Raw genomic sequence first — 24,812 nt, forward strand, 5'->3', positions numbered from 1 at the left:
CTGTCTCCTGTAAAGTCCTGAGTCCCCTGAGGACATTATCTGTGTATTCTGGAGTGTGTGTGTGTGTGTGTGTGTGTGTGTGTGTGTGTGTGTGTGTGTGAGAGAGAGAGAGAGAGAGAGAGAGTCACAGCACAGTGGTGCCCTAAAGAGAAAAAGCAGGGTTTCCCTGAGACCAAGAAGATGTTGAAGTTTGCAGGATCTTGAGGATATGGGAACCCTTGAATGGCTCCTTAGCCATGTCCTGGTACCTCAGCAGGGGAGGCTGGACCATTGGCCTGAGGACTCCCAGTTCAACAAAGATTCTAGGCCCCATGCTGAGCACAGAAGCCCAAGAGCTGTCAGTCATAAAGGAACCTGTGAGCTGACCACAGGGGTAACCAGTATGGACCCAGGACCAGAAGAGACTTCCTGTTGCTTGGGGGCTTTAGAAAACCCTAATACCATGGGAGGTGGAAATGGGAAGTCCCAGTAGTGACTAAGATTGAACTCCTGCCAACCTGGTGCAAGGGGGGCTTAGAATCAGTTGAAGTTGATTTAGCAGAACCCTGCCCTTCCCACACAAAAAAGGAGGGAGAATAATTCTTAGCACCTGAATTCAAGCTCAGCTCCATACTCTACACTGGCAAACGGCAGCCTTTCTAATATGCCTGGGACCCATAGAAAGAGATGCCACTGTGAGCGATAAGTCCTCCTGGGAGCAGTGAGAAGGCTGAGCTGGCATCGGCAACTGAGGCGAGGGTAGGAGGGAAAATTCTGCCCAGCTCAGATCACCAAGAGTCACAAGCACAGAAAAGGCCTCTGGTGCCAGGTACTGCCACCAACTCGAGGGAGGGGCCACTTTTGACCACTGGCTGAACTACAGTGCGCAGGGAAGCAGTCACACCAGTTCAGAAACTAACTGGAATCACTTCCCATCAGAGAAATGCAAATCAAAACCACAATGAGATACCATCTCACACCAGTTAGAATGGCAATCATTAAAAAGTCAGGAAACAACAGGTGCTGGAGAGGATGTGGAGAAATAGGAACACTTTTACACTGTTGGTGGGACTGTAAACTAGTTCAACCATTGTGGAAAACAGTGTGGCAATTCCTCAAAGATCTAGAACTAGAAATACCATTTGACCCAACCATCCCTTTACTGGGGATATACCCAAAGGATTATAAGTCATGCTGCTATAAAGACACATGCACACGTATGTTGATTGCAGCACTATTCACAATAGCAAAGACTTGGAATCAATCCAAATGCCCATCAGTGACAGACTGGATTAAGAAAATGTGGTACATATACACCATGGAATACTATGCAGCCATAAAAAAGGATGAGTTCATGTCCTTTGTAGGGACAAGGATGCAGCTAGAAACCATTATTCTCAGCAAACTATCTCGAGAATAGAAAACCAAATACCACATGTTATCACTCATAGGTGGGAATTGAACAATGAGATCATTTGGACACAGGAAGGGGAACATTACACACTGGGGCCTATTGTGGGGAGAGGGGAGGAGAGAGGGATAGCATTAGGAGATATACCTAATGTAAATGACGAGTTAATGGGTGCAGCACACCAACATGGCACATGTATACATATGTAACAAACCTGCACATTGTGTACATGTACCCTAGAACTTAAAGTATAATAATAAAAAAAAAACTTTCAAAAAAAAAGAAAAAACAGACATGAGACATGCATTTTCTATCTGATAAACTCACAATAAAAACCCCCAGGGCAAGATGGATCCTTATTTGGCACCATCTCATGCATCGGCAGAAACAGGAGCCTGTAAATGTGACACATGTCAAATCACAGAATATGTCTGCCCTCACCCCTGTTCAGCCGAAGATGCCAAGCTGAGCAGCTGGGAGCACTCCGTGTGGCATCTGCAGCCAGAGACATGTCAGTGTTGGACAGAGGGGTGCAAGACGGGCCTGTGCCCCCATGTAGATGGTCCTGCCCCACCCCAGGCCCACTGGCCACAGACACAGCATGGCTCTCAGGGAGCAGCAGCACCCAACATACCCATCACCCGGCACACCCACCATCTGAGGGCAAGGACAGTACATTGAAGGCACAGTGAGGGATAAAGGGAGTCAGGTGGTGAACCCACACTGCAAACCCTACATATTTCTTCCTCCAAAGTCGGCTCAGAACTATCTCCTCCATGGGGCTTTCCCAGACTAGGCACTCCCCCAGCACCCCTCAGACTACATGTCCTCAAGTTTAGATGGGTTTTCTGGTGTATTCTTTTCTTCATCTTTTGTGTATATTTTCATCATTTGTCCTCCAAAAGACTGGAGGTCAATCCAAGAGCAGGACACTAGATCTGTTCTCCCATGGACTTCTCTATCCTTCACAGAACAGCTTAGGCACAGTGGGTGCTCTATCTGTGGGTCCTGCTTATCAAACGTGGAAGACGACGTTAAGACATCCCCCAGGGGATAGGGATATATTACAAAGCCTGGGTTCCAGGGCTACTTCTGTCTCATTTTCATCAGGAAGAGACAGGGACTAGAAAATGTTGTGGCCCTAACTAATAAGAAGTTACCATCCTTAATACATAAAGAATTCTGAGGAATCAATAAGAAAGCTGGAATGACTGCTATGCAACAGTGTCAGAGTTTGGCATACAAAAAAGATTGCATACCTCATGTGGGTTTCCAGCTACCACATCCCCAATTTCTCTGAAATACAAAGAAAGAAATAAACCTAACATGAGTACAAAAAGTACAGCTAATGGCTGGGCTCTTTGAGGAAGATTTTGGCCCTCCTGAGAGATTGGCCTCACACCCCAGACTTCATTTCCTACTAAAAACTGCATAAACAGAATCTTTAGCCAGGATTCGTCTCCCTCACCTCCGCAACCTCCACCCCACCCTGAGTTTTTCATCAGAGACAAGAGCTTCCCAGTGCAATTGGCCCTTCAAGGATTCCAGAGTGTTCACCCTGATGGATCACTCCCAGGGACAAGAATGGTAACTGGGGTAAGGTAGGGACAGAATTCCCCAGAAGGATGATCCCTGTTGACATGTCCTCTGGGGCTGAGCCAGCAAGCTCACAGTCCTTGCAGGGGTGCATAGATGTTGTGTGTGCTGTGGGGTGTGTATGTGTGTATCATATGTATGTGGTGTGTGTGAATGGCATGTATATAGTGTGTATGTGGTGTGAGTGTGTGCTGTGTGATTGTGTGGAGTGTACACTGTATGTACATGGTGTGTGTGAGTGGTGTACGGTGTGTGTACTGTATGATGTGTGATGTGTGCAGTGTGTACGTATGGTGTGTGGTGTGTTTGGTGTGTGTGGCATGTAATGTGTGGTGTGCATGTGCTTGTAGTATGTGTGCTGCATGTGTGGTATACATGTTGTGTGTGTGATGCATATGTGTGGTGTGTATGTGTAGTGTGTATAGTTTGTGTAGTATGTGATGTGTGTGATATGGAATACATAATGTTCGTGTGTGTGTGGTGTGTGGTATATGCGTGTGCATGGTGTGTCCGTGGTGTGTGTATATGGCACGTGTATAGTTATGTATGGGGGATGTATGTGGTATATAGTGTGCAGTGTATGACTGATGTGTAGTGTGTGTATGTGTGTGTACACAGTGTATGTGTATCATGTTATGTTGTATGTACATGGTGTGTACATGTAGTGTATACCTGGTGTGTGTGTGTTGTGTATGTGTGGGGTGTGTGTGGTATGTATGTGTGGTGTGTGTGCATGATATGTGTGGTGTATATGTGTTACGTGTGAGTGGAGTATGTGTGTGGTATGTGGTATGTATATGTGTGTAGGTGGTACATGTCATGTGTTTATGTGTGTGGTGTATACATAGTGTGTGTGAGTGGAGCATGTGTGTGGTGTATGTGTGTGAGTGGAGAATGTGCATGTTGTGTATGTGTTTGTGATGTGTATATGTGGCATGTGGTGTGTATGTATGTAGTGCATGTGTGTGGTGTGTACATACATGGTGTGTGTGAGTGGAGTGTGTGTGTTGTGTATGTGTGTTGTGTGATGTGTGTGTGATGTATGTGTGTGGTATGTGGTGCATGTTTGTGTGGCATGTGGTGTGTATGTGTGTGGCATGTGTGTATGTGTGTGGTGTGTATGTGCGTGGTGTATGTGTGTGTAATATGTGGTGCATGTTTGTGTGGCGGGTGGTGTGTGTGTGATGTATGTGTGTGGTATGTGGTGCATGTTTGTGTGGCGTGTGGTGTGTATGTGTGTGGCGTGTGTGTATGTGTGTGGTGTGTATGTGTGTGGTGTATGTGTGTGTATGTGTGTATGTGTGGTGTGTATATGGGGGGTGTGTGTGAGGGGAGGAGGGGGTACTCCGGTCCAGGTCCCGCTCTCAGGGCCTCACATGCTCCTTCTGCAGGGGTGGGAGCCCCAGTCCAGGACGCTGCTGGTCTCCTGGTTCCCTTTCTCTCCTTGACCTATAGAGCAAGGTGGAGGGTGGAGGGGTAGGAGGGGGACACCCAGCGAAGGGTCCTTTGGCCTTGTAGTTTCTTAGAGCTTTCTTCTGGGAACATGTACTGGGAACTGGGGTGGGTCCTGCACCTGCATGGGGCCACTTCCCTTTGTGGGCCCACAGACAACTGTTCCCCACCACGGAGGGAAGGAGACACACAGGGCCTGGGCCTTCTTCTCCAAGAACACTCTCAAGCAGAACTCGCCGTCTTTGAAGGGCTCAAACGTGGATGGCACCACCAGGTACTCCCCAGGGGGCAGCCAGGCCCAGCCAGAGACCTCCCGCAGGTTGACATAGGTGCTGGTGCGCGCCAAGGGCTGGTAGTCCAGGAAGAAATCCCGGCCCACGTGTGCAACCGTGTGACTCTCCAGCTGCACAAAACAACAGGCAGAGTCAATTTATTGCTAAATCCTGGAAGATGAGAGCCCAAGAGTTCAGCTTTCTCGTGCTGATTTAGGAATTATTGATTTTTACCATTGCGCTAAGAATCAGGAGGCCACGGATTCTGTTGTGAACTCACTGTATGTCAATCATCAAGTGTATTTTGAGTGCCTTCTGGATGCCAGGCCCTGTTTGAGGTATTGATCTTGCCTTTGTGACCTTGACCTGTGGGCCTCCCCAGTTAAATGAAGGTTGAGTAACAGGATCTCTAGTGTGCGCTCAGCTTCTGTCTGGATATTTTTCCTTTCTAATCCAATAGACTCTTTTATTCTGCAGCTGTCTCTGGGAGTGTGGCACTGACCTTCCCAGTACAGGCCCAAGGTTGGAGAAAAGAGCTTAAATCCTAGTCCTCAAGCAAAAGCTGCCACAAAAACTTGCTCACCTTTGACTATCTGGGAAAACTGCTCTGCAAAGAGACTACAATGGTCAGTCTGGGAGCCCAGGGAGGCAGCTCTAAAAGAGACAGGCAGTGGGGGCAGCCACAGCTAGGCCTAATCCGGAGTCCCCCCAGCCTCCCCAGGGCCTCGACTCTCCTCAACAGGCGATGATGCTCTCCAGGACCCACTTATTTGTTGCGTGGAGGTGGGAGGCTGTTGGTGCATGACACAGGCTAATTAGTGACTGCACAGTGCTTCCAAAACACAGGTGCCAACATTATTATTGCTGTAATTAAGCCTCCCCATAGCACTGCGTCTTTACGATCAATCTTCATCAAGATGCCTGTGACAGAGGCCAGGTGCTGATACGCTGCAAGGGCTATAACTTCTGTGAGACCTGGAGCTGAAATGTCCACCCCAGAGTGGACAGTGTTCACTCGTGGTCATCAGACCCTCTTTGGATTACAGATCTGCTAAGCAAAGAAGGAAACAGGCCACCTGCCCCCACTACCCTAGCCAGGACTCCACATAGAGTCCCCAGGAAGTCCTCACTGACCGGGCCACTAGGGTGCCCACAGTCCTTGAGATTCTCCCTAAAAATGCTTACACTCTGGGCAGGAGAATGCTGGCGGTGTGGCCAGCGAGGACGTGACCAAGGCCTACATGTCATGAGTTAAAGGTCATTCTTGCCATACCTGATGGTAGCAAAGGGAGGAGACAGGGCACTGGCAGGAGAAAGCACTCAGGAGAGTTGAAGTAGGGAAGCTACTCTAATTTGGCTTGGGTTGGGAAGGGGGCAAACTGAGTTCCAGCAAGAATCCAGGGTGGAGCAGGTTAGAGAAGTCCTATTTGGGAGGCCAGAGTGGGGACTGAAGAACACTGAGGCAAGATCTGGGTAAGACTCTGTCCTACCAGGGACCCCAAGTAAGCAGGTGCCACAAGGTCCCTGGCCCCCACATCTGCCCTTGACATAGCACAGTTCAAAATGACAGGATGGGCCGGGCGCGGTGGCTGAAGCCTGTAATCCCAGCACTTTGGGAGGCCGAGACAGGCGGATCACAAGGTCAGGAGATCAAGACCATCCTGGCTAACACGGTGAAACCCTGTCTCTACTAAAAAAACAAAAAAAACTAGCCGGGCGAGGTGGCGGGCGCCTGTAGTCCCAGCTACTCAGGAGGCTGAGGCAGGAGAATGGCGGGAACCCGGGAGGCGGAGCTTGCGGTGAGCTGAGATCCGGCCACTGCACTCCAGCCTGGGCCACAGAGTGAGACTCCGTCTCAAAAAAAAAAAAAAAAAAAGACAGGATGGAAGTTGGGTAGGCTTAACTAAGGGTGGTTCTCAGTGTGGGGTCAGGATTAACAGCAGCACCCCAGGGTAATTTGTTAGAATGCAAATTCTCAGGCCCCACCCTAGACTGAAAGAATCAGAAACTCCAGGAGCGGGGCCCAAAAATCTGTGCTTTAAAAAGCATTCTAGGGGATTCAGAAGCACATTCTAAGTTTGACAACTGTTGTCCTGAAGGCCCCCTGGCACTTGCAGAGCACAGGATCCAGGGTAACACACTGAGGGCACTGTGAGGTGCTGCTGGAGAAAGCTCCATTGTGTGTGTACGTCACCTCTCACTCATAGAAATGGGGCATTTCTGATGGGAACCACCATCACCCAGGCTTAACTCAGCTTTGGTTTTAATTATTTTCTGGTAGTAGGACTCAACTCCTAGCAGGAGGCTGGACCAAATGGAGCACTAGCTGAAACAGGGAAGAGGTGAAAGCACCTCTCCATAAGACATAACCATCAGTGTGCCATATCAGTTTACTGTTGCCTTGGCAACATCCAGAAGTTACTGCCCCTTTCCATGGCAACAACCTGACAACCCAGATGTTAACACTCTTTTTCTAGAAATTTCTGCATAATCTGCCCCTTAATTTGCATATAATTAAAAGTTGGTATGAGTGTAGAACTGCCTGTCAGCTGCCACTCTGGGCTCACTGGCTATTGAGGTAGCCCTGCTCTGCAAGGACCTCTGCTACTGCTCTACCCTGCCACTTCAATAAAAGTTGCTGTCTAACACCACTGGCTGGTCCTTGAAATTTTTCCTGGGTGAAGCCAAGAACCCTCCCAGGCTAAGCCCCAATTTGAGGGCTCACCTGTCCTGCATCAGTAAGAGGTATTTGCTCTAAACCATTCACTTGCTTGTCTGTTCCGTCCGTAATCAATAACATGCACTTTGTGAGCCAAGGGCAGGTGGACCAGTAATCTGCAGCCTTGGACCAAGGCATACACTAGACTTGATGAATTGAGCCTTGTTGGCACATGCTTCATGGCTAGCCAAGCTTGAAAACCCAGAAGAACTGGGGTAAAGCTGCAGCAGGGTGGATACACCTCTACCTAATTAGTGCAACTGACTCCAGCAGGAGGAAGCCCAGAAAGAACACTGGTTCTCAACCTTGGCTGCCTTTTGGAATCACGTTGTTCAGACCAGCAGGGGTATGGGGGAAAAGGTCACCACTGTTCCTTCTATGAGGGCCTGACAGATGGGACTTGCAATGATCCTCACTCACTCTCAGAGCTACCAGCCTACTCATGTAGTTTGATTCATGACTGGATCATGTAAGAGCTGTGGAACAACCAGCTTCTATCACAGGAAACAGATGCTGCCAGCTGCCCATCCTGAAGGCAGCCAAACTATTTCTCACCAAAGGAAGGAATTTCTGTCAGCACTCACACACCTCCTTGGGAACCTGTGGGGCAGAAGAAAAGAGCAGGTCACCTGAGACCTTCAAGGTCCTCCTTCTGCTCCTTTTCGTCCCTTCCTATGTCTTGCAGACAGACTGTGCAGTCCTGGGGCCACTGAGGAAGACGTTTGTGCTAAAGTGAGAAGCCAGTCAGCATTTCTGAAACTGGAACATTATTGATGAATTTCAAGGCCATCTATAAACAGGATCCTAGAAATCTGGTGGGGGCCCACCAGATTTCTAAGTTCTACTTTCATACTTTTCTAGTTGTAGAATCTACCAAGATCTCAAATTCTTCAAGAGTAATAGCCTTGGGCTTTCAATGAGAACTAATCTCTTCTTATAGACCTACAGACCTAGAGTCCAAGATCAAGAGCTTGACCAGAGTGAGGGAATCTCAGTTAACCTGAGCCATAGTTTATTCTGCCCTTGGCTGTGGTGAAATGAGTCAAGAATAGGCACATGACCCAAGCTGAGCCCATCAGAGACTTACTTCTCTGGGATTTCTGAATCAGAACTAACAGAAGGGGCACCTTTCTTAATGCTAGTGATATTAGGGAATGAAGAAATCCAAACTAGCACAATGCCATCAACACTAAGGAGGAGATGTCAAGAGAAATAATCCTGGTAGTATCTAAGTCCCTTGTCCCAAGCCTCCATCTCCTTCCCTTGCTTTGGTTTCATGAGCTGGTATATTCTTTTCACTACCGTAGCTCAAGTTAGGCTCTATTTTATGCAACTGGAAGTGTTGACTCCCACAAGAGAGTAGCTCTCAGATCCAGAGTAGGAGCTTCCCCATGCCTGGGGTTCCTATGCCAGGCTAGAGAAGAGGATTCAGACCCCCCAATTTGTCCCTTTCCATTCTTTGTTCCTGACACATAGGCCCTTTTGACCAGAAAACCATTATAACCATTGTTTGTGACTTAGGTCTATGGTCAACTGCCTATAACTCTGAGAAACAACAATATTAGGGAAAACGCTAGCATGCTCACTTCTGGAGCCCCCTGTGTCATTGGCAGCAGAAGCAGAAGAGTCCAGGGTCATAGTCATTCCTCTAATTTTGAGTGTAAAACCAAAATCACCCACGCAGAGGCCTCACAAGTATCTTCCTCTTGGCTCCTGGCCTAATAGCCTTTACACACCCTTGGCAGGGGCTTTCCTAACCCCTTGGGCCATCTTTTCACAAACAACTTGACCACCTCCACTGCCATCAATATGCTCCATATTCACCCTGCCAAGAATCACCCGACAGGAAGTGAGCCAGGCAGGTGGGGCCTCTTGGTGGCACAAATCCAGAGCAACAAGGTAAGGAAGCAGGCCTTAGCCACTGCCCGTGGGTGGATGGAAAGAAACAGTCATCTTTGAAATGCAGGATCCTGACTGCAAATGACAGACTGGCCTGGCATCACTGCAGGAAGATAAAGGGGAGAGAGAGGAGGCCAGACAAGGAGGGCTCTTTAGCCTTTGGAGGCGCCTGGCTGCTTCTCACTCAGCAGCAGGTTTTCATCCTCAATCCAAACTCCAGTTAAAGCAAGAGGAGAGAAATACAGGAATAAGAATATGGCACCCACTCGCTGCAACCCCAGCTACTCCCTATAACCCCAGCTACTCCTGATACCCTCTTAACCTGACTTTTAAACTGTTTTCACTTACGGATGTCATGCTCTAAATTATATGCCTGTGGCCAGATGTAGAAGGACCACAGATCACATACACTGGAATATTTTTTAAGCAGCTGTAATTTGATGATTAAAAAACTGATATGCTTTATATATTATTTATGAGTGCAAATGTCATGACACACAAAGCTATTTCAGTCCCTTTGAAAGAATGCTTTGCTGGTCTGGTTATATAAGGTAGGCCTGGCCGAGTGTGGTGGCTCACGCCTGTAATTCCAGCACTTTGGGAGGCTGAAGAGGGTGGATCACCTGAGGTCAGGAGTTTGAGACCAGCCTGGCCAACAGGGGTGAAATCCCATTTCTACTAAAAATACAAAAATTAGCCAGATGTGGTGGCATGCACCTGTAATCCCAGCCACTCAAGAGGCTGAGGCAGGACAATTGCTTGAACCTGGGAGATGGAGGTTGCAGTGAGCCGAGTTCACAACACTGCACTCCAGCCTGGGCAACACAGTGAGACTCCATCTCAAAAAAAAAAAGGTAGACCTGATGGATGAAGAACTGAGTAGCCCACCCTGCATCCATGCCCACCTACTATCAACTCTCCAAAACCATCATTTAACTTTCACACTGTCAAGAAATATCCTTTTGGCTGGAATGTTCTCCCTTGAAATCCATCTCATCTTTCAAGGTTCTCGTCAAAATCTCCTCCTCCATGAAGCTGAGGTGACCCCAGCCCATTGTGTCTGGTCCCCATCACAGCAGATCTGCCCTGCTCTGTTGCCAGTGGAGTGTGCATTTGACTTTCCACTTCAGATTGTGAGCACCTTGAGGACAGTAACTATGTGATATTCCTCCATGTCCTCAGCTTATAGTACAGCACCCAGCACATAGTAGATGCTCATTAAAGTTTGTTGACTTGATGTGCATACACTAAGTGCCTAAACAGGTTTTTATCTCTTCAAACAGAGTCTGGCTTTGTGCTACTAACATTCTAGGTGGAGATGAAAGAGCTAAGCTAGAGTAGAATTGGAGCTTATTTATTTGCAATTCCTTTCTCCTGCCATCAATTAGCAATTATTTTCCAACTCCCATTCTTCAACATAAAATACACTCGTGTGCCCGTGCATGTGCACACATACACATATACACCCTAAACGCTAAAGCCCTAAATTCCAGAATATGAGAAATAAAGGGTGGAGTGCAGATAGGATCTTGACAATTGCACTATTCCCTTACTGGTTTCTTATTACAATATTTTTTTCATACATTAATTTATACTGAGATATTGGGCCTCCAGTCAGCTCTTGGTCTTCCTGATTAGAATTGTATTTTTCCCAAGAAATTCTTTTAACAAAATTGTTTTAAAAAACAACCACCATAAGTCCCGCTGGAATTTGTTAAAAGGAGTCTTTGCCTGTATAAAAAAGTGGATTCCAATTTGTTTCTGGCTAGACTTGTCAAGACACAAAGGTCTTACTTTAATATATCTGTGAGGCTGTTAAGTCTGTAGAGGGGTGGCTGCCAGGAAAACTGGCACGTTAGCCAGGGACTGCAGCGTGAGCCCAGAGTCAGCTGTATTCCAGACTCCAGAGACACCAGAACTGAAAACGGGCACGTGGTTTCCATCACCCCAGCTCATGCTCTGTGTGCTCCAAGTGTCTCAAGGCCTCCCAGGGAATAGTTGTCTTTGGCTCCCATATCCAGCCTCCTTCCCTGACTCAGTGATGCCCCTCATCCTCCTTGTGCCACCTCAAGTGCCTTATGCCCCCATGTTCTTGGCTCTTGTCCCTGGGGAAGGCTGTACTTGGAAAAGAGTCCAATGAACACCTGTACACTGAGCCCTCAATGACAGGCAAAGGTTAACGTGTCACACATCTCGGTGTTAACAGCAGAGGCTTAAGCCATAGGAATGAATCTCTAATTGTGGAATTCAGGCCTCAGTAAGGCCACTGGGATTGTTATATAGGGGAGCAAGGGCACTTCTCGATTAGGAATACTCCAGCAATAAGAAAGATGTGCTACAATGACTGGCCAAGATATTCAGCCCCAAAACATAAAGTGTGTAATGACGGACAAATCCAGCACAGCAGTACCTGGTAGACAGCATAGCCAATGCTAAGCATGCCCTGTCCTATCCTCTTCAGTCGCCTGCGATTTTTCTGCATCAGACCCAGCAGCACTGTACAGCAGGGTTCTCCGATGCTCTCCTCCTGGTCTTCATCCACTTCATCCAAATGGATTTTGAACTGAGGATTGGTCCAGTAAGTGGCTGGAAGTCACCCAGGTGATGGTGGTTCCCCGTGTAGCGGGTGAGGAGATGAAGAAGAATAAAGTAAAAGGAAGAACCTTGATCATCCTAATGAATGCACAGCTCTGTCCAAACTGTGCCTAGTAAGCAGGCCTCAGAAAGTGTTCTTTACAAGGTGGTCAGGAATTTCCTCCTACCTCCCTACACATCCACACACACAGACATATCCCATCGCAATTGGAAATGTGTGCTTGTCCATTTGATCAACCAGGAGCCCAGAAGCGCTTGACTGGGAATATTCAGGATCCCGTGATCCGAGGGCCACACTGGGCAGCACTGCCTCCAAGTCTTCCTGGGGAAAGACTTAACATCACCTTGATCTCAGCACTTGACCTGTGAAGGCAAACCCACCTTCTGGAGGAAGGGAGATCTCTGGGTAAAAACCATGTCCCCAGGACAGAAGAGGAGAAAGTCCCAGAAAAGACTAGCTACGAAAGAGGTCTCTGCCTGACACTATAAAGACAACTGCTCTTGCCATCTGATTGACACCTATTCTCCCTCTGAGAGGGCCCCAGCTGCAGAGCACAGCCAGCAGCATCCCTGAGAACTACTCTGCTGTCCATCACCCCAGGGGCCTTACAGGATGGCTTCAGTGTCGCAGCCTACTGACGAGACACACTTTCTTCAAGAGAAAGTCATTTAATAATGCATGAGGAATCACAATTGGCAGTTAAGAAGCAGTCCTGCCACACTATCTATGGATATTGAAAAAGACTCCCTCATTTCAAAGATGGCTTTTTAAAAATCTCTCAGAATAGTAAGTACGCAAGCCAAGTCACAGAGAGGTTAAAAGGATCATCCAAGGACATGCAGCAAGTCTATGACAGAGTCCGGTGACAGAGCATAATTGCAGAAGATATGCCTGACAGGTGTCTCCACTCTAGGGCCTCAACAATTTCAATAACCATGTGCCATGGAGGAAAAAAGAAGTGGAAGGGCATGGGATTTTTCCTTACATCCTTTAAAGAAGAGTCTAACTTGAAAAATAACAAGGCATTCACAGGTGACCAAGAGCCATTGATTATCACTTTTCTTTACAGTAAGATTTCTTATTCAATTCCACCTTCCCAGAATTCCCACTTCCAGGTTTGTTTGTTTGTTTGATTGATTGATTGATTTTAGGGCTCAAGTGTATGGATTTTAAAGTCAGATATCTGTGGATTCCAGAGGAGACAGAAAAAATTCCGTAATCGCCTATACTTCCATCACTACCAAAGGGCAGGCACTATCCATGTCTTCCTGACAGCTAGTTGACGGCAAGGATGGGATTGTGATTTGGTGTTTGCAGATACCTAGGGCACCCCCTATGGTTCTGAGCTCCGAAAATGATCCATGCAAATCTCCTACACGTTTTCTAAGAGCTTGCTAATAGTGAGCAGATTTTAATTTCTCCCAAATGCAACATTACTGCAATCCATACACTTTTTGTTTACTCCTTAACAGTACTGGAGGAAGAGAATGGGCCGTAAAACAATGCGTCCCGTTTATATAATGCTACACAGTTTACAAAGTGCTTTCCTACACACTGTGTTCCAAGGCTCACAGTGACCCAGTAAGGTTCAAAGGTCGAACTCCATCTGGAGGATTAGGAAACTGAAGCTCAGAAGAGGGAAATGCCCTTCCCAGGGTCTAAATCAAACAACAAGGGCAGGACGTGGACCCCTTTCCTTCCTCTCTGTTCAGCACTCTGGTCACAGCTGCCTGAACTGGGAGCTTTGGGTTGGAAGGGTGATGAAAGAAGAGAGAACTTGTCAAGACCCAGCGTTGCACCCAGGTGGGGTTTTATTCTAATGGTGCTTCACTAGCAATGAGCACGGCCCTGCAGTGAGCTCTGTTCAAGAGAAAAAAAGTGACTGGCCCTGCCTCATGTGCTTACAGTCTAAGTCAATAAACACATCAACAGCAAACCAGGCAGGGAGCATGGGGAGCAGGAGGTGAAAAGTAGAGAGAGCAGGATTTGCTTTTCTTCATTTCTTCTTAGAGATGTGGGGTTGTTTTCCCGAGTTTCTTCATCAGGTGCTGCCTCAGCTGATTCAACCTAGGAGGAGCCTACACAGGGGACACATTAGCGATCTTCTGTGAGCCAGGAAAGCTTCCCACCTTTCATCAGGTGAGGACCCAGGGTTAGTGCGGAGGCCATGCAACCTGCCTATACTATCACCATGCTATCTCCACCAGGGACTGAGTCCCCATGACATGCATGCCCTGTGTGTGGCCACCACGGACCACACTGTCTTTGCCCTCCACCTCCAACTCAGGCACAAACACACAATGAAACAGCAGCTCTAATGGATGCAGTCTATTGAAACAGCAGATGTTGTACCCGTGTTCCCCTAGCACACCATCAGCCACTCCGTCCCAGAGCTCAGCGGGATGACTGTTAGCCAGCTGGGTTGGGGGAGTGGGGAGGAAGGGGCAAAAACCCAAAGGAAGAACAGGAGGCCTTAGCATAAGGTGCCAAGAGCAGGGTTAGTGTGGAAAGCATGCCCTTTGGGGGAGGGGAGGGTGGACGAAGCAGGGATGGTTTGAACACACAGTTCAGGCTGCAGCTGAGCAGCTGCAGAGCCACTGCCCACCCTCACAACCCTGGCCCCCAAGCCCTAGGGAGAAGCAGGACCTCCAGAGGGTGCCCAGAAGTTAAAGAACAAACTCCAAAGGCCTTATCCAAAGATTAACATATGGGGCTGTGCACGGTGGCTCACAACTGTAATCCCAGAACTTTGGGAGGCCAAAGTTGGTGGATCACTTGAGCCTAGGAGTTCGAGACCAGCCTGGGCAACATGGTGAGACCCTGTCTCTACAAAAAAATTTTTAAAAATTAGACAGGCCTGGTGGTGTGTGCCTGTGGTCCCAGCTACTGAGGAGACTGAGTTGAGAGGATCACTTGAGCCTGGGAGGCAGAGGTTGTGATGAGCAGAGATCGCACTACTACACTCCAACCCAGGCAACAGAGCAAGGCCCTGTCTCAAAAAAACACACAAAATACCAACAAAAAATTATATAAAGTGACCCAGCTCAAGGAGGATAAGCTGGAGGAGGTTGGGCCGAGGTAGCCCTTCACCTTACCTGGGTAGTTCTGGCAGCCCCCAGCTGTGGAGCCCCGGATCCAGCGGCCATTGAACAGGACCAGGTTCCATTTGTGCACCTCCTCACTACTCAGAGAGTCCGGGGACAGGTTGCAGATCTCCAACCGAGAGAATTGCCTCACAAAATCTGAAAATGACATCCTGGGGGCAGAGGCACCAGAGGGCTCTCAGTGAAGAGGACTGGGTTGTGATTAAAGGCACGCATACCGGGCACGGGAAGGAGCCATGGCACAGGCCCTAGAGGCCGTGGGCTAGCTTGATCTTTCCTGCAGCACACTGATACAAACACGCAGAGACGACAATCCACATTCTTCACTAGCGCTAGCTTCTTGGCTCTTATAGGGAGCCCCCCTCACGTATCTTAAAAGCCAAGCAAAGGATCTGAACTGTAAACTGCAAAAGACCCCAGGAGGTCATCTCGACAAAGCCTCTGCCTCTAGATTAGGTTAAGTCTAAGCTCACAAGAGGTTTATTTTTGTTTAATTCAGAGTGATGTATAGTTAAGCTGTACCATATTCAAGGAGTATCCTTATTATCTTCCTTAGTTCACTAGCAAAGGAAGTTATCCCATATTGATGGTAGGTAAATCTTAGCTTAAACAGATAGAAGCAGTGCTCTCAGTTCATTAGAAAGATAGTAGAACTGAGAAAGACAGGCTGATAGTTAAGCCAGGCTGAGGGCCCAGGTATCATGGTTTCAGAGCTTTAGATGTGCTGGTATAGAAGTGGAATTTTACCAGGACAAAAGGAGGAGAAGAATGAATTCATCATGGTCAGGAACCATGTTGCCTTCCTGGAAGACCTAGAGACTGGCTGCACCCACATCAGAACGGAAAATGGACCCATCACCAATGGGACAGCGCTTCAGCAGAAAACTCACCAGAATTCTCCATCCTCAACTTTCTTGTCCAGTTCTTCCTTCCGCCGGGGGTCTATGTGGTTCCACTCTGGTGCACTGAGGGGAAAACAAGCAGAGGTGGTCGCTTCTGAGGGGTTCTACACACAGGGCAAGCTGTTTACTGCACCCAAACTTCCCCCTAAGAGCCAGAAACAAAATACCAAAAGCACCACATGCAGACAGAAAGGCAGGATGGACAGTGTGGGGTGAGCTCACTGTCTAGGGAAGGGACACAGACCCAGGACATGGACTCCATGGGCACTAGCAGGGTGGCCTTGGACATGCAACAGGAACATTAGGGCTCAAACATTATTCTCTAATTTTTACTCTCCAGGCACATTTGACATTTCTAATTAAGACTCCCAGGCCCCTGTTCTCAGGAATGGGGAGGCACAGGAGAGGACATGGATGAGGTCTTGTCACTAGAAAGGCAGGCATTCCAGTACCCATTAGTCACTTGTCACTCTGGCTTATCCAGCAGTCTGGGGTGAATATGCTGACAGAGTCTAACCGGCTCTGGGGACATGGACTTGGTTCACTTCCTTCCACCTGCAAGAATGATCATCCAGCCCAGTTTTACGGCAATTTCCCAGAAGTAATGTCAACCCGTGAGACCTCCTGCTGGTGGCCTTTCAAGGGAAATATCCATGCACTTTGTTCGAACGCCATCTCCAGCTTCCTGACCTTTACAAAGTTAGGTTTTCCTGAAATAGGTATGTGACATCTAAGTAACAGAGCAGCAGCAAGATCCATCTTAAAAAATAAAAATAAAAATAAAAAAAATCCCTGCTTGAATACCTTCAGCAAAACCTAAGCACCTTCTCTCCCCAGCATAAAGCTGTGGCACACTCCAGCCCAGCCTCTCCCTCCAAGCTAGGCTTTAAGGCCCTGGGGGTCAGCAGGACAGTTCCCAGGGCCTCTTCAATTCATTGAAACATTAATTTGATTAAAATCAAATCTCAGAATGTGCTTGTTATAAACAAAGATTAGGGCAGGAGTTGGAAAATTCTAGATCTGACCTACTGCTCCAATTGGTTTTTGTTTTTTTTTTTTTAACTTTTTTTTTTTAAAGTAAAATCTCACTAATCCCTGGGCTGAGCTTAGGGATGTCGCCTTAGAGATTCAGCGCCCTCCTTCTCCAACAGCTGATATATGTAACTATCCCAGGTTGCATCTCCAGCTGGTGGGGCCTCCAGGCCTTGACAGTCACCACCTCCCACCTGCCAGGCAGCGGGTGCTCAGGGAAAGGAGAGAAAGTCAAACAAGCCCTTTGGACAGCTCAGTAAGTGACTTTTGGTAAGAATGACCCAAATTCAGGGTTTCAATTTCACATAGCCCTGTCATCCTTTTAGGGAAGCTGGCAGAATGGAGGTTTTGGGTTTTGCTCAAACTTAGGCAGTGGAATGAAAAATCCTTCCTACAGGAGGCTCATGTGTGGCCCTAGAGACACATGTTTCTTCATGACACAACCCTGAAGGGAGTTACTACCCCTCTGTGCAGTCATGACCAGTCATGATGCTGTGGTTAAATGTGGAGATGCCCTTCGAGAGCCCTGGTGGCATCACAGAGTACCAACAGCACTTGAGGATTAAGGATATATTAGAAGGGGACATTATTGTGACCAATTTCATTTCTGGTGGTTCTTTGTCCATGAGACTGGCTAATTATTATTATTATTATTATTATTATTATCATTATTTAAACGGAGTCGCACTCTGTTGCCCAGGCTGGAGTGCAGTGGCACAATCTCAGCTCACTGCAACCTCCACCTCCTTGGTTCAAGTGACTTCCAGCTAATTTTTGTACTTTTAGTAGAGACAGGGTTTCACCATGTTGGTCAGGCTGGTCTCGAACTCCTGAGCTCAAGTGATCCACCTGCCTAGGCCTCCCAAAGTGTTAGGATTACAGGCGTGAGCCACTGTACCTGGCCGAGACTGGCTAATTCTAATTCCTTCTCCACACTAACCTGCCTCCCCCAGGCCAGCTGTGCTTACTGGACAGAAACCATCCTATGCTTTCCATCCTCCTGCATCATGGGGGCATAGATTCCAGGGCACAGCTGTCCTGGGACATCACCACCTCTGACCAACTCAGCAAAGAGGCCTGCCCAAGAGGAGTCTCTCCAGTCAGTGATGAAACCTGCACAGGGCAGGAGCAAGTGCCGCTGCCTCATTCATCACTGCTGCCAGGGCCCAGGGCTCCTAGGGTCAAATTTCATTTTCTCAACATCCTTGTTTCTTCTTGGTGCTGAGGGGTTTGGCCTTTGTCAGAGTGTCCAGTGTTTGTGGAGTGGAAAGAAACAGACTGTGAGTGATCGATTTGACCTTTGGACCAGCACGGTGTGTCAGGTAAAAAAACACAAAAACCTTTCAGCACGAAGCAAAATTCCACAGAGCCGCCAAACTTTCAAATGCCAAAGCAGAAAGCCAGAATCGAAGACTACAGCCCAGTGGTTTTTATTTTGCTTTCCTCAGCCTGGATCCATTTAATACTCTTTGCTGAACACACTGTGTGATCTGCAGACAGGACGTGCTGATGAACTCACTGTGACATCGATCTCATAATTGTGTGTTTTACACGACACCCTTCCGCAGAGGGAGAGAGGATTGCAGAAGCAGGGGAAAAACCTACTCATCGCTCCAGGCTCCCGACCACTCCACTTCACCCCATGGATTCCTGAGTCTGATCAGCCTCTCTGGATGGCCCTGGAAATCCACCTGCAAATTCCACACAGAAAAGCAGCTGAATTACTATGTTCCTGTTGCCTTGCAGGCATGTCTGCACCTGAGAGGATCTGCATTAAATTGTTCAAATGTTCCTAAAGGACCACACTTTTATTTTCCCTTAACGCATCTTTTCAGGCTTGAGCCAAGTACTCTATTTTTCATAATTTGTTTGAATAAATGAAGAGTGAGTCTAACCCAAAAACAAGCTTATGTCTGCTTTAACTCAGATTTAGATTTTATAGTTGACTAAGATTGACTGAGCTCTTAATACATGAGGCCTAATGATAACAAACGCCCTCCCAACAAACACCAAAGCATGGCAGTTAACATTTATTGAGCAGGTACTATAGATGAGGTGTTGTGCTAAGCATTTAAGATGCGTTATTGCCTCATTTAACACTCACGACAATCCTGAGAAGATAAAGAATTATCTTCATTTCATAGCTCAAAAATCTGAGACTTAAAGAAGTTATGTTATCCAAGATCATCTAGTTAGTAAGTGGTGAGCGCAGGCTGGGAACCCAGGCAGTCTGTCTCCAAAGCCCACACTCCTAAATCCACATATACTGCTTTCGCCTATTTGTTGAACACTCAAGCATAAGCCCCTTGCGCCCTGCACACACACCTGCATTCCCATGTGCACACACCAACTGCATAAGCTGTAAGGTCCTCATTGTCTTCATTTCCTGTGTATCCCCCAACTCACCTAGCCCAATGTTTACATGTATATGTTCAATTCCCGTTTATGAGATTAACTTCATTAAAGAGTGTATTTGGGTCAGGCGCAGTGGCTCACGCCTGTTATCCCAGCACTTTGGGAGGATGAGGCAGCATATTACGAGGTCAGGAGACCGAGATCATTCTAGCCAACATGGTGAAACCCCGTTGCTACTAAAAATACAAAAATAAATTAGCTGGGTGTGGTGGTGCGTGCCTGTAATCCCAGCTACTCAGGAGGCTGAGGCAGGAGAATCACTTGAACCAGGGAGTCGGAGGTTGCAGTGAGCCAAGATTGTGCCACTGCACTCCAGCCTGGCGACAGAGCAAGACTCCATCTAAAAAAAAAAAAAAAATGCGTATTTATGAAACACAAACACATGTAAAGAACATATATTTCATTTAACACTATTTATTTATTTATTTTTGAGACAAGGCCTCTCTCTGCCACCTAGGCAGGAGTGAAGTGGTGCGATCACTGCAGGCTCAACCACCCGGGCTCAAGCGATCCTCTCACCTCAACCTCCTGAGTAGTTGGAACTACAGGCACGCCCTACCATGCCTGGCCTATTTCACTTAAATAAATAACAAGAAGTGGGACATTCACTGCATTTCCCTTTCTGCCTTGGCCATTGGGAAGCCCAGAGCAAAATTAATTTCTCAATTATAGCACTGCCTTCAGCCTGGATTGATGTATTTTACTGTACCTGTATGGTTTTATTGTGTCTATTCTTTTAATGGTAAACCATCAGCTGGGCATGGTGGCTCACACCTGTAATTTCAGCACTTCAGGAGGCCAAGGCAGGAGGATTGCTTGAACCCAGGAGTTCAAGACCAGCCTGGGCAACATAAAGAGATGGTGCCTCTATGAAAATTTTAAAAAATTGATAATTAGCCAGGCGTGATAGCACTTGCCTGTAGTCCCAGCTACTTGGGGGACTGAAGCAGGAGGGTCACTTGAGCCCAGGAGGTCGAGGCTGAGCCAAGATCATGCAACTGCAGTTCAACCCGGGCAAAGTAGCAAGACCCTATCTCTAAATAAATACATAAATAAATAAATAAATAAATAAAATAATTGTAAGCCACCTTAAATCTTTTTTGAAAGAAGACACAATGTAGAAAATAAAAATAATGAATAGTATAGCCCACGTTTTTTCCTTGGGTTGGAGAGTAAGGAATTCTTGCTTGCCTTTCCACGACTCTACTCCACCCTAAAAGCTGGGACTACTGCCCCTTTTCCCATTTAGGAATTCTGTGAGTTCCCACTGTTTTGTCCACACAAACATATTTTTTCGAATGTCTGTAGAATCTAACTGAAAATCTCTACAGTTTTTCTGGCCTCATCTAAGGAGAGGGCTTGCATTTAGTTAAAACCTGTTGAGCAAAAGCTCAAAGAGGTTACGTTGTCCATCCTCAAGTGAGTAAAAGTCAGAAGAGCCTTTATTTATTTTTTATGTTTTAGGAAAAAAAATTACTTTTTTGTAGCGATGAGGTCTTACTATGTCGCCCAGGAATGGCCTTGAACTCCTGATCTCAAGTAATCTTCCCACTTCAGACTCCCAAAGTGCTGGGATTACAGGTATGAGCCACCACACCTGGCCAGAAGAGCTGTTCTAATGAGCAAGAGCTAATGCACATCTGTGGTATCGGGGTTCTGCACAGGCGGAGTGCACTCCAACATGACAGTGAAGCTCAAAAGCCAATTCTGAACCTTCTAGTAGTAATCACCTCTTTCTTCCTGCCTGGATGGCTTGGATTCATGGAAATATTATCACATGTTACCTTCCTCATACACACACAATTTTACCTCTTCAACTCCAGTGACAGAGTATGCGTGACTCTTAACCAGCTTCTGGCTGGTGATGGCTTCTGCTTCAGCTGCACTGGAGACCTGGGTAGAGGAGAAAGTTCATTCAGAGTGGCTGACCCTTACCTCACAGTGGCTGGCCATAGAATGCTTTCCAAGGACACACTACACAGCCACTGGGGGCTTCAGTGTGGGACTAGGGGTGCAGGAGTGGCAATGAACCTCAGGTAAATAGAGTCATCTCCAACCAGACTCCCTCTTTAATTAGGCCTGCAGTTCCGGACCAGTGCAGGTGCCTGCCAAGCCTGGAAGACAAGTCACCAGCCTTCAAAATGCCACCAAGAAACTGGGAAGTCATTTATTCTCTGAGAGTGACCCCCAGCTGCCTGAAGAAGGCTAATTCTCCATGCTGATGGCCCTGGACAGGTCCCAGTCCTCCAAGGTTCTCCCTGAGCGGACTCCTCATTATCCTTCCCATTTCCTCAGCACGCTCTCTCCCATGCCCCGTGCCACCCCTCCACCAAAAACACACGTCTCCTGCTGGGGTTTGCAGAGAGAGGAAAGAAGGAGGATCTTCTCACTTTGTCTTTCACGTTTCTAAAATCACCAGGTAAGGACAAGAGAGGAAAACAGAGCAGCCAGAAGGCAGCTGGTCACAGGAGCCTGAGGTGGTAACAGGACCTCAGGGCTGGGGGTCTCCAGCCTCTGGTTTCCACAGCCACCTTGGAAATCCACACAGCTCAGCCTGGTGTCCGGCCACAGCCTCTGGTTTCAGAACTTCTCTTTTCTTCAGGGATCTCAAGATCCATCAGGTATCATCAAGCATCACATTTGTTTTCCAAAACCTCAAGATTATTTAGCAAAAAGGACGTAGCAAACGGGTGGCCAAGGATCCAGGGATCCTAAACTATGTTCTTAGGGCCATTCCAGCAGTACTGAAGGGGCTCTAACAGCGAGAGGGAAATTGGGACTCCTGCAATGCAACTAACCCCAGTTCCTACCTACTAATTAGGTCTTCACCAGCCCCACATGTGCAGGCCTATGTGTCACCAGACTTGCCCACTAAGCCCCAGACTCTGCTCTGACCCAAAGCCTTCCTATGTCTCTTTCCCGCTGTCTTGTCCCTTCCCTACCACACAAGGGGTGGCGGTGGTGGGGAGATGGGGCAGTACAGAAGCCATATGCCTCACATCAATGGAGCAGCCCAGCAGAGACCCCGCACGGAGGGCCTTCCTGATTATCTGATATAGATTGGCTGGTGGTTTCTTCAGGTCATAAAACTCAGAGATGCCACCTGTGAAATCCTCAAACCCCTCCACTGTGGAACCTCCAGCGAGAGCCTCATAACAACCATTGAGCCTATTGGAAAAGAAAGAACACATGCCCCATTAGCACCCCCAGCAAGGAGACCCAGGGATTGGGGACTGGGACAGTGCTAGGACGTACTGTGGCCTGGAAGATAAAGGAGGGCTCTTTGCCAATTTTGCCTACAGGCCAGGAAGGTGCTTAGGCCACTGTTTCGTGCGCCCAGCTCAGCACTTCACTAGGAGCTGACCTCAGCCAACCTCTCTCCAGCCACCCTCTCCTTTACAAAGCCAAGGGCAATCCATCCAGAGCTGGCCCCAACTGCTTGGGTTTCTGGGGCTGGGGCCACAGATGGGGAGAAGGAGAACTTTCCCTCAAGGCTGAGAGGCATCTGCTGAGGCTTACTGGGAAATAGGACTAGAAAGGAACTGGGGTTGCAGAAAAGGGTGTCAGTAAACAAATGTAATTAAAAGAACCCCAAAGAAGGTTTTGAACATCAAACGCCGGTGAGAAGAAGAACTCCTGAGGAAAGAGCAGACACTTTGTTGAGTTTGCTATCTAGTACATTTGTTTTATTATTCTTCATCATTCTTTCAAACATTTACATTGCCCCAGGAACCCACCTTGGGATTTGAAAGAGGAAAAGCTCAGGCCCAGAGGGGCAGAGAGGCTCGCCCCACCACATACACATTCACTCGAGGCAGAGCTGAGATGCTAAACTCCCCGCCCAGATTTCTGTTTCTCTTAGTTACTGAAAAGTGCTCTCTCTCCAGCTCATGGGGGTCTGGATGCTGGGAAAGACGTGGCCATGATGCCCTGAGTTTGGGGTGGGGAGGCAGACGTGGGAGGGACAGGTGAGAGCTTTCAGGGAGGCTCTGGTGTCTCCCAGCTCCTGGCCCCACTTACTTGGCATAGGCTTTCTCCAGCAGGGCACTCCAGAATTCATTGCCTTGCTCCGAGTGTAGGAAGAGCAGCTGTCCATTCTTGGTGGGCAGCCTGTCGTCAATGACCACTTCCACCCACTCTCCGTACTGCCAGAACTGGGGAGAGGGGACACAGTGGCAGCTCACATGAATAAGCAGATGTGTAAAGGGAGTTCCTCCAGGGGACCTCATGTGGGGACTCTGTGCCATCAGTGTTCAAGTCTTGGCTCCGTAGGAGCAGGACCTGTGTCTGCCTTATCTGTGCACATAGGAGATGCCAGATGAACCCAGGAACATCTAGTCCAGGGTCTGTGTTTGTGCATCAGAGAACTTGCCCAGCGCCACCCAGTGGCAGCAGGAAGTGATTCAGACCCACACCTCCTGACCCTCAGTCTACAGTGCTTTCCTCAAGGCCACGTGGCCTGGGGGAGCGGGGAAGGGGGTGGATGTGTGGATATCTGGATGGATGCATTGAAGCAGGTACTTAGACTGAAATGTGCATTAGAGTCACCTAGAGGTATTGTTAAGACATAGGTCACTGTGCCCCAAACCCAGAATTTCTGATGCAGTGGATCTGCGGTGGGACCTAAGGGTACGGAAAGCAGCGACAAAGGGCCTGAGCAGAGCACAGTACCTGAAAGTGAAAGATTCCTGCATAGTTTTCCTGGAAGTTCTGGTCCCTGGGGACCACCCGGTAAAGCAGCTCTTCATTCAGGGTCAGGGAGGCAATGGCAGCCAGAAGCCAGCAGTCACCTGCACAGTGTCACGAGGGACACAGATTGGTCAGGCCCAGCCTGCAGGGGCCCTGCATTCTCTGACCCTGTCCCATTTAACCCAGAGTCCACGTTGCCCCATTTCCTTCTAAGTCAGGTAGAGTGACCTGCAGCCATCAGCTTCCCCTGCCTCCCTGGGATTTGTTTACTTGGGAGTCCATCCTCTGCTCCTCCCTGTGGCTGCCCCTCCCCCACATGCTGATCATTTCCCCGCTCCTACACACTCAGCCAGTGGAGTGGAAAAGAAAAGAAAACAAAGAAAAAAGAAAAGAAAAGAAAAGAGGAGAGGAGAGGAGAGGAGAGGAGAGGAGAGAAGAGAAGAGAAGAGAAGAGAAGAGAAGAGAAGAGAAGAGAAAAGAGGAGAAGAGAAGTCCGTTTGGCCCCTTATTAGCAGCTCTGATTAAGTTGGTTGAGGGAAATATTGAAGCTGTTAATCCAATCTGCGATGTGTACATGTAAGAGTGTGTGTGTGTGTGTGTGTGTGTGTGTATGTGTGTTCCTTGCCCCTCCTGACCTTGGATAATGGAGAGCTGTTTACAGTATTGCCCTTTCTTGTTTCAGAGTTCACCAGGAGAGCCTTGATGCCTCATTGCTTAAAACTCCCTTGAGATATTGCTTAGCATTA

The 24,812-nt window shown here is 47.9% G+C and overlaps 1 protein-coding gene across 1 annotated transcript in view; it reads right to left on the minus strand.

Annotated features, from left to right (window-relative positions):
* Positions 1-24,812, minus strand: part of CAPN8 (calpain 8) — a 78,418-nt gene that overhangs the window by 14,611 nt on the left and 38,995 nt on the right. Inside the window, exons 3-13 of the mRNA XM_011929493.1 lie at positions 24,049-24,167; positions 23,398-23,531; positions 22,377-22,545; positions 21,187-21,270; positions 18,568-18,653; positions 15,919-15,993; positions 15,020-15,180; positions 11,739-11,914; positions 8,018-8,029; positions 4,630-4,841; positions 2,650-2,686 (exon numbers count right to left, since the gene is read on the minus strand). Coding sequence (XP_011784883.1) covers positions 2,650-2,686; positions 4,630-4,841; positions 8,018-8,029; positions 11,739-11,914; positions 15,020-15,180; positions 15,919-15,993; positions 18,568-18,653; positions 21,187-21,270; positions 22,377-22,545; positions 23,398-23,531; positions 24,049-24,167 — 1,265 coding nt within the window. The remainder of the gene's footprint in view (positions 1-2,649; positions 2,687-4,629; positions 4,842-8,017; positions 8,030-11,738; positions 11,915-15,019; positions 15,181-15,918; positions 15,994-18,567; positions 18,654-21,186; positions 21,271-22,376; positions 22,546-23,397; positions 23,532-24,048; positions 24,168-24,812) is intronic.

This window comes from Colobus angolensis, unplaced genomic scaffold (genome assembly GCF_000951035.1).
Source record: "Colobus angolensis palliatus isolate OR3802 unplaced genomic scaffold, Cang.pa_1.0 Scaffold81, whole genome shotgun sequence".
Lineage (NCBI taxonomy): Eukaryota > Metazoa > Chordata > Mammalia > Primates > Cercopithecidae > Colobus > Colobus angolensis.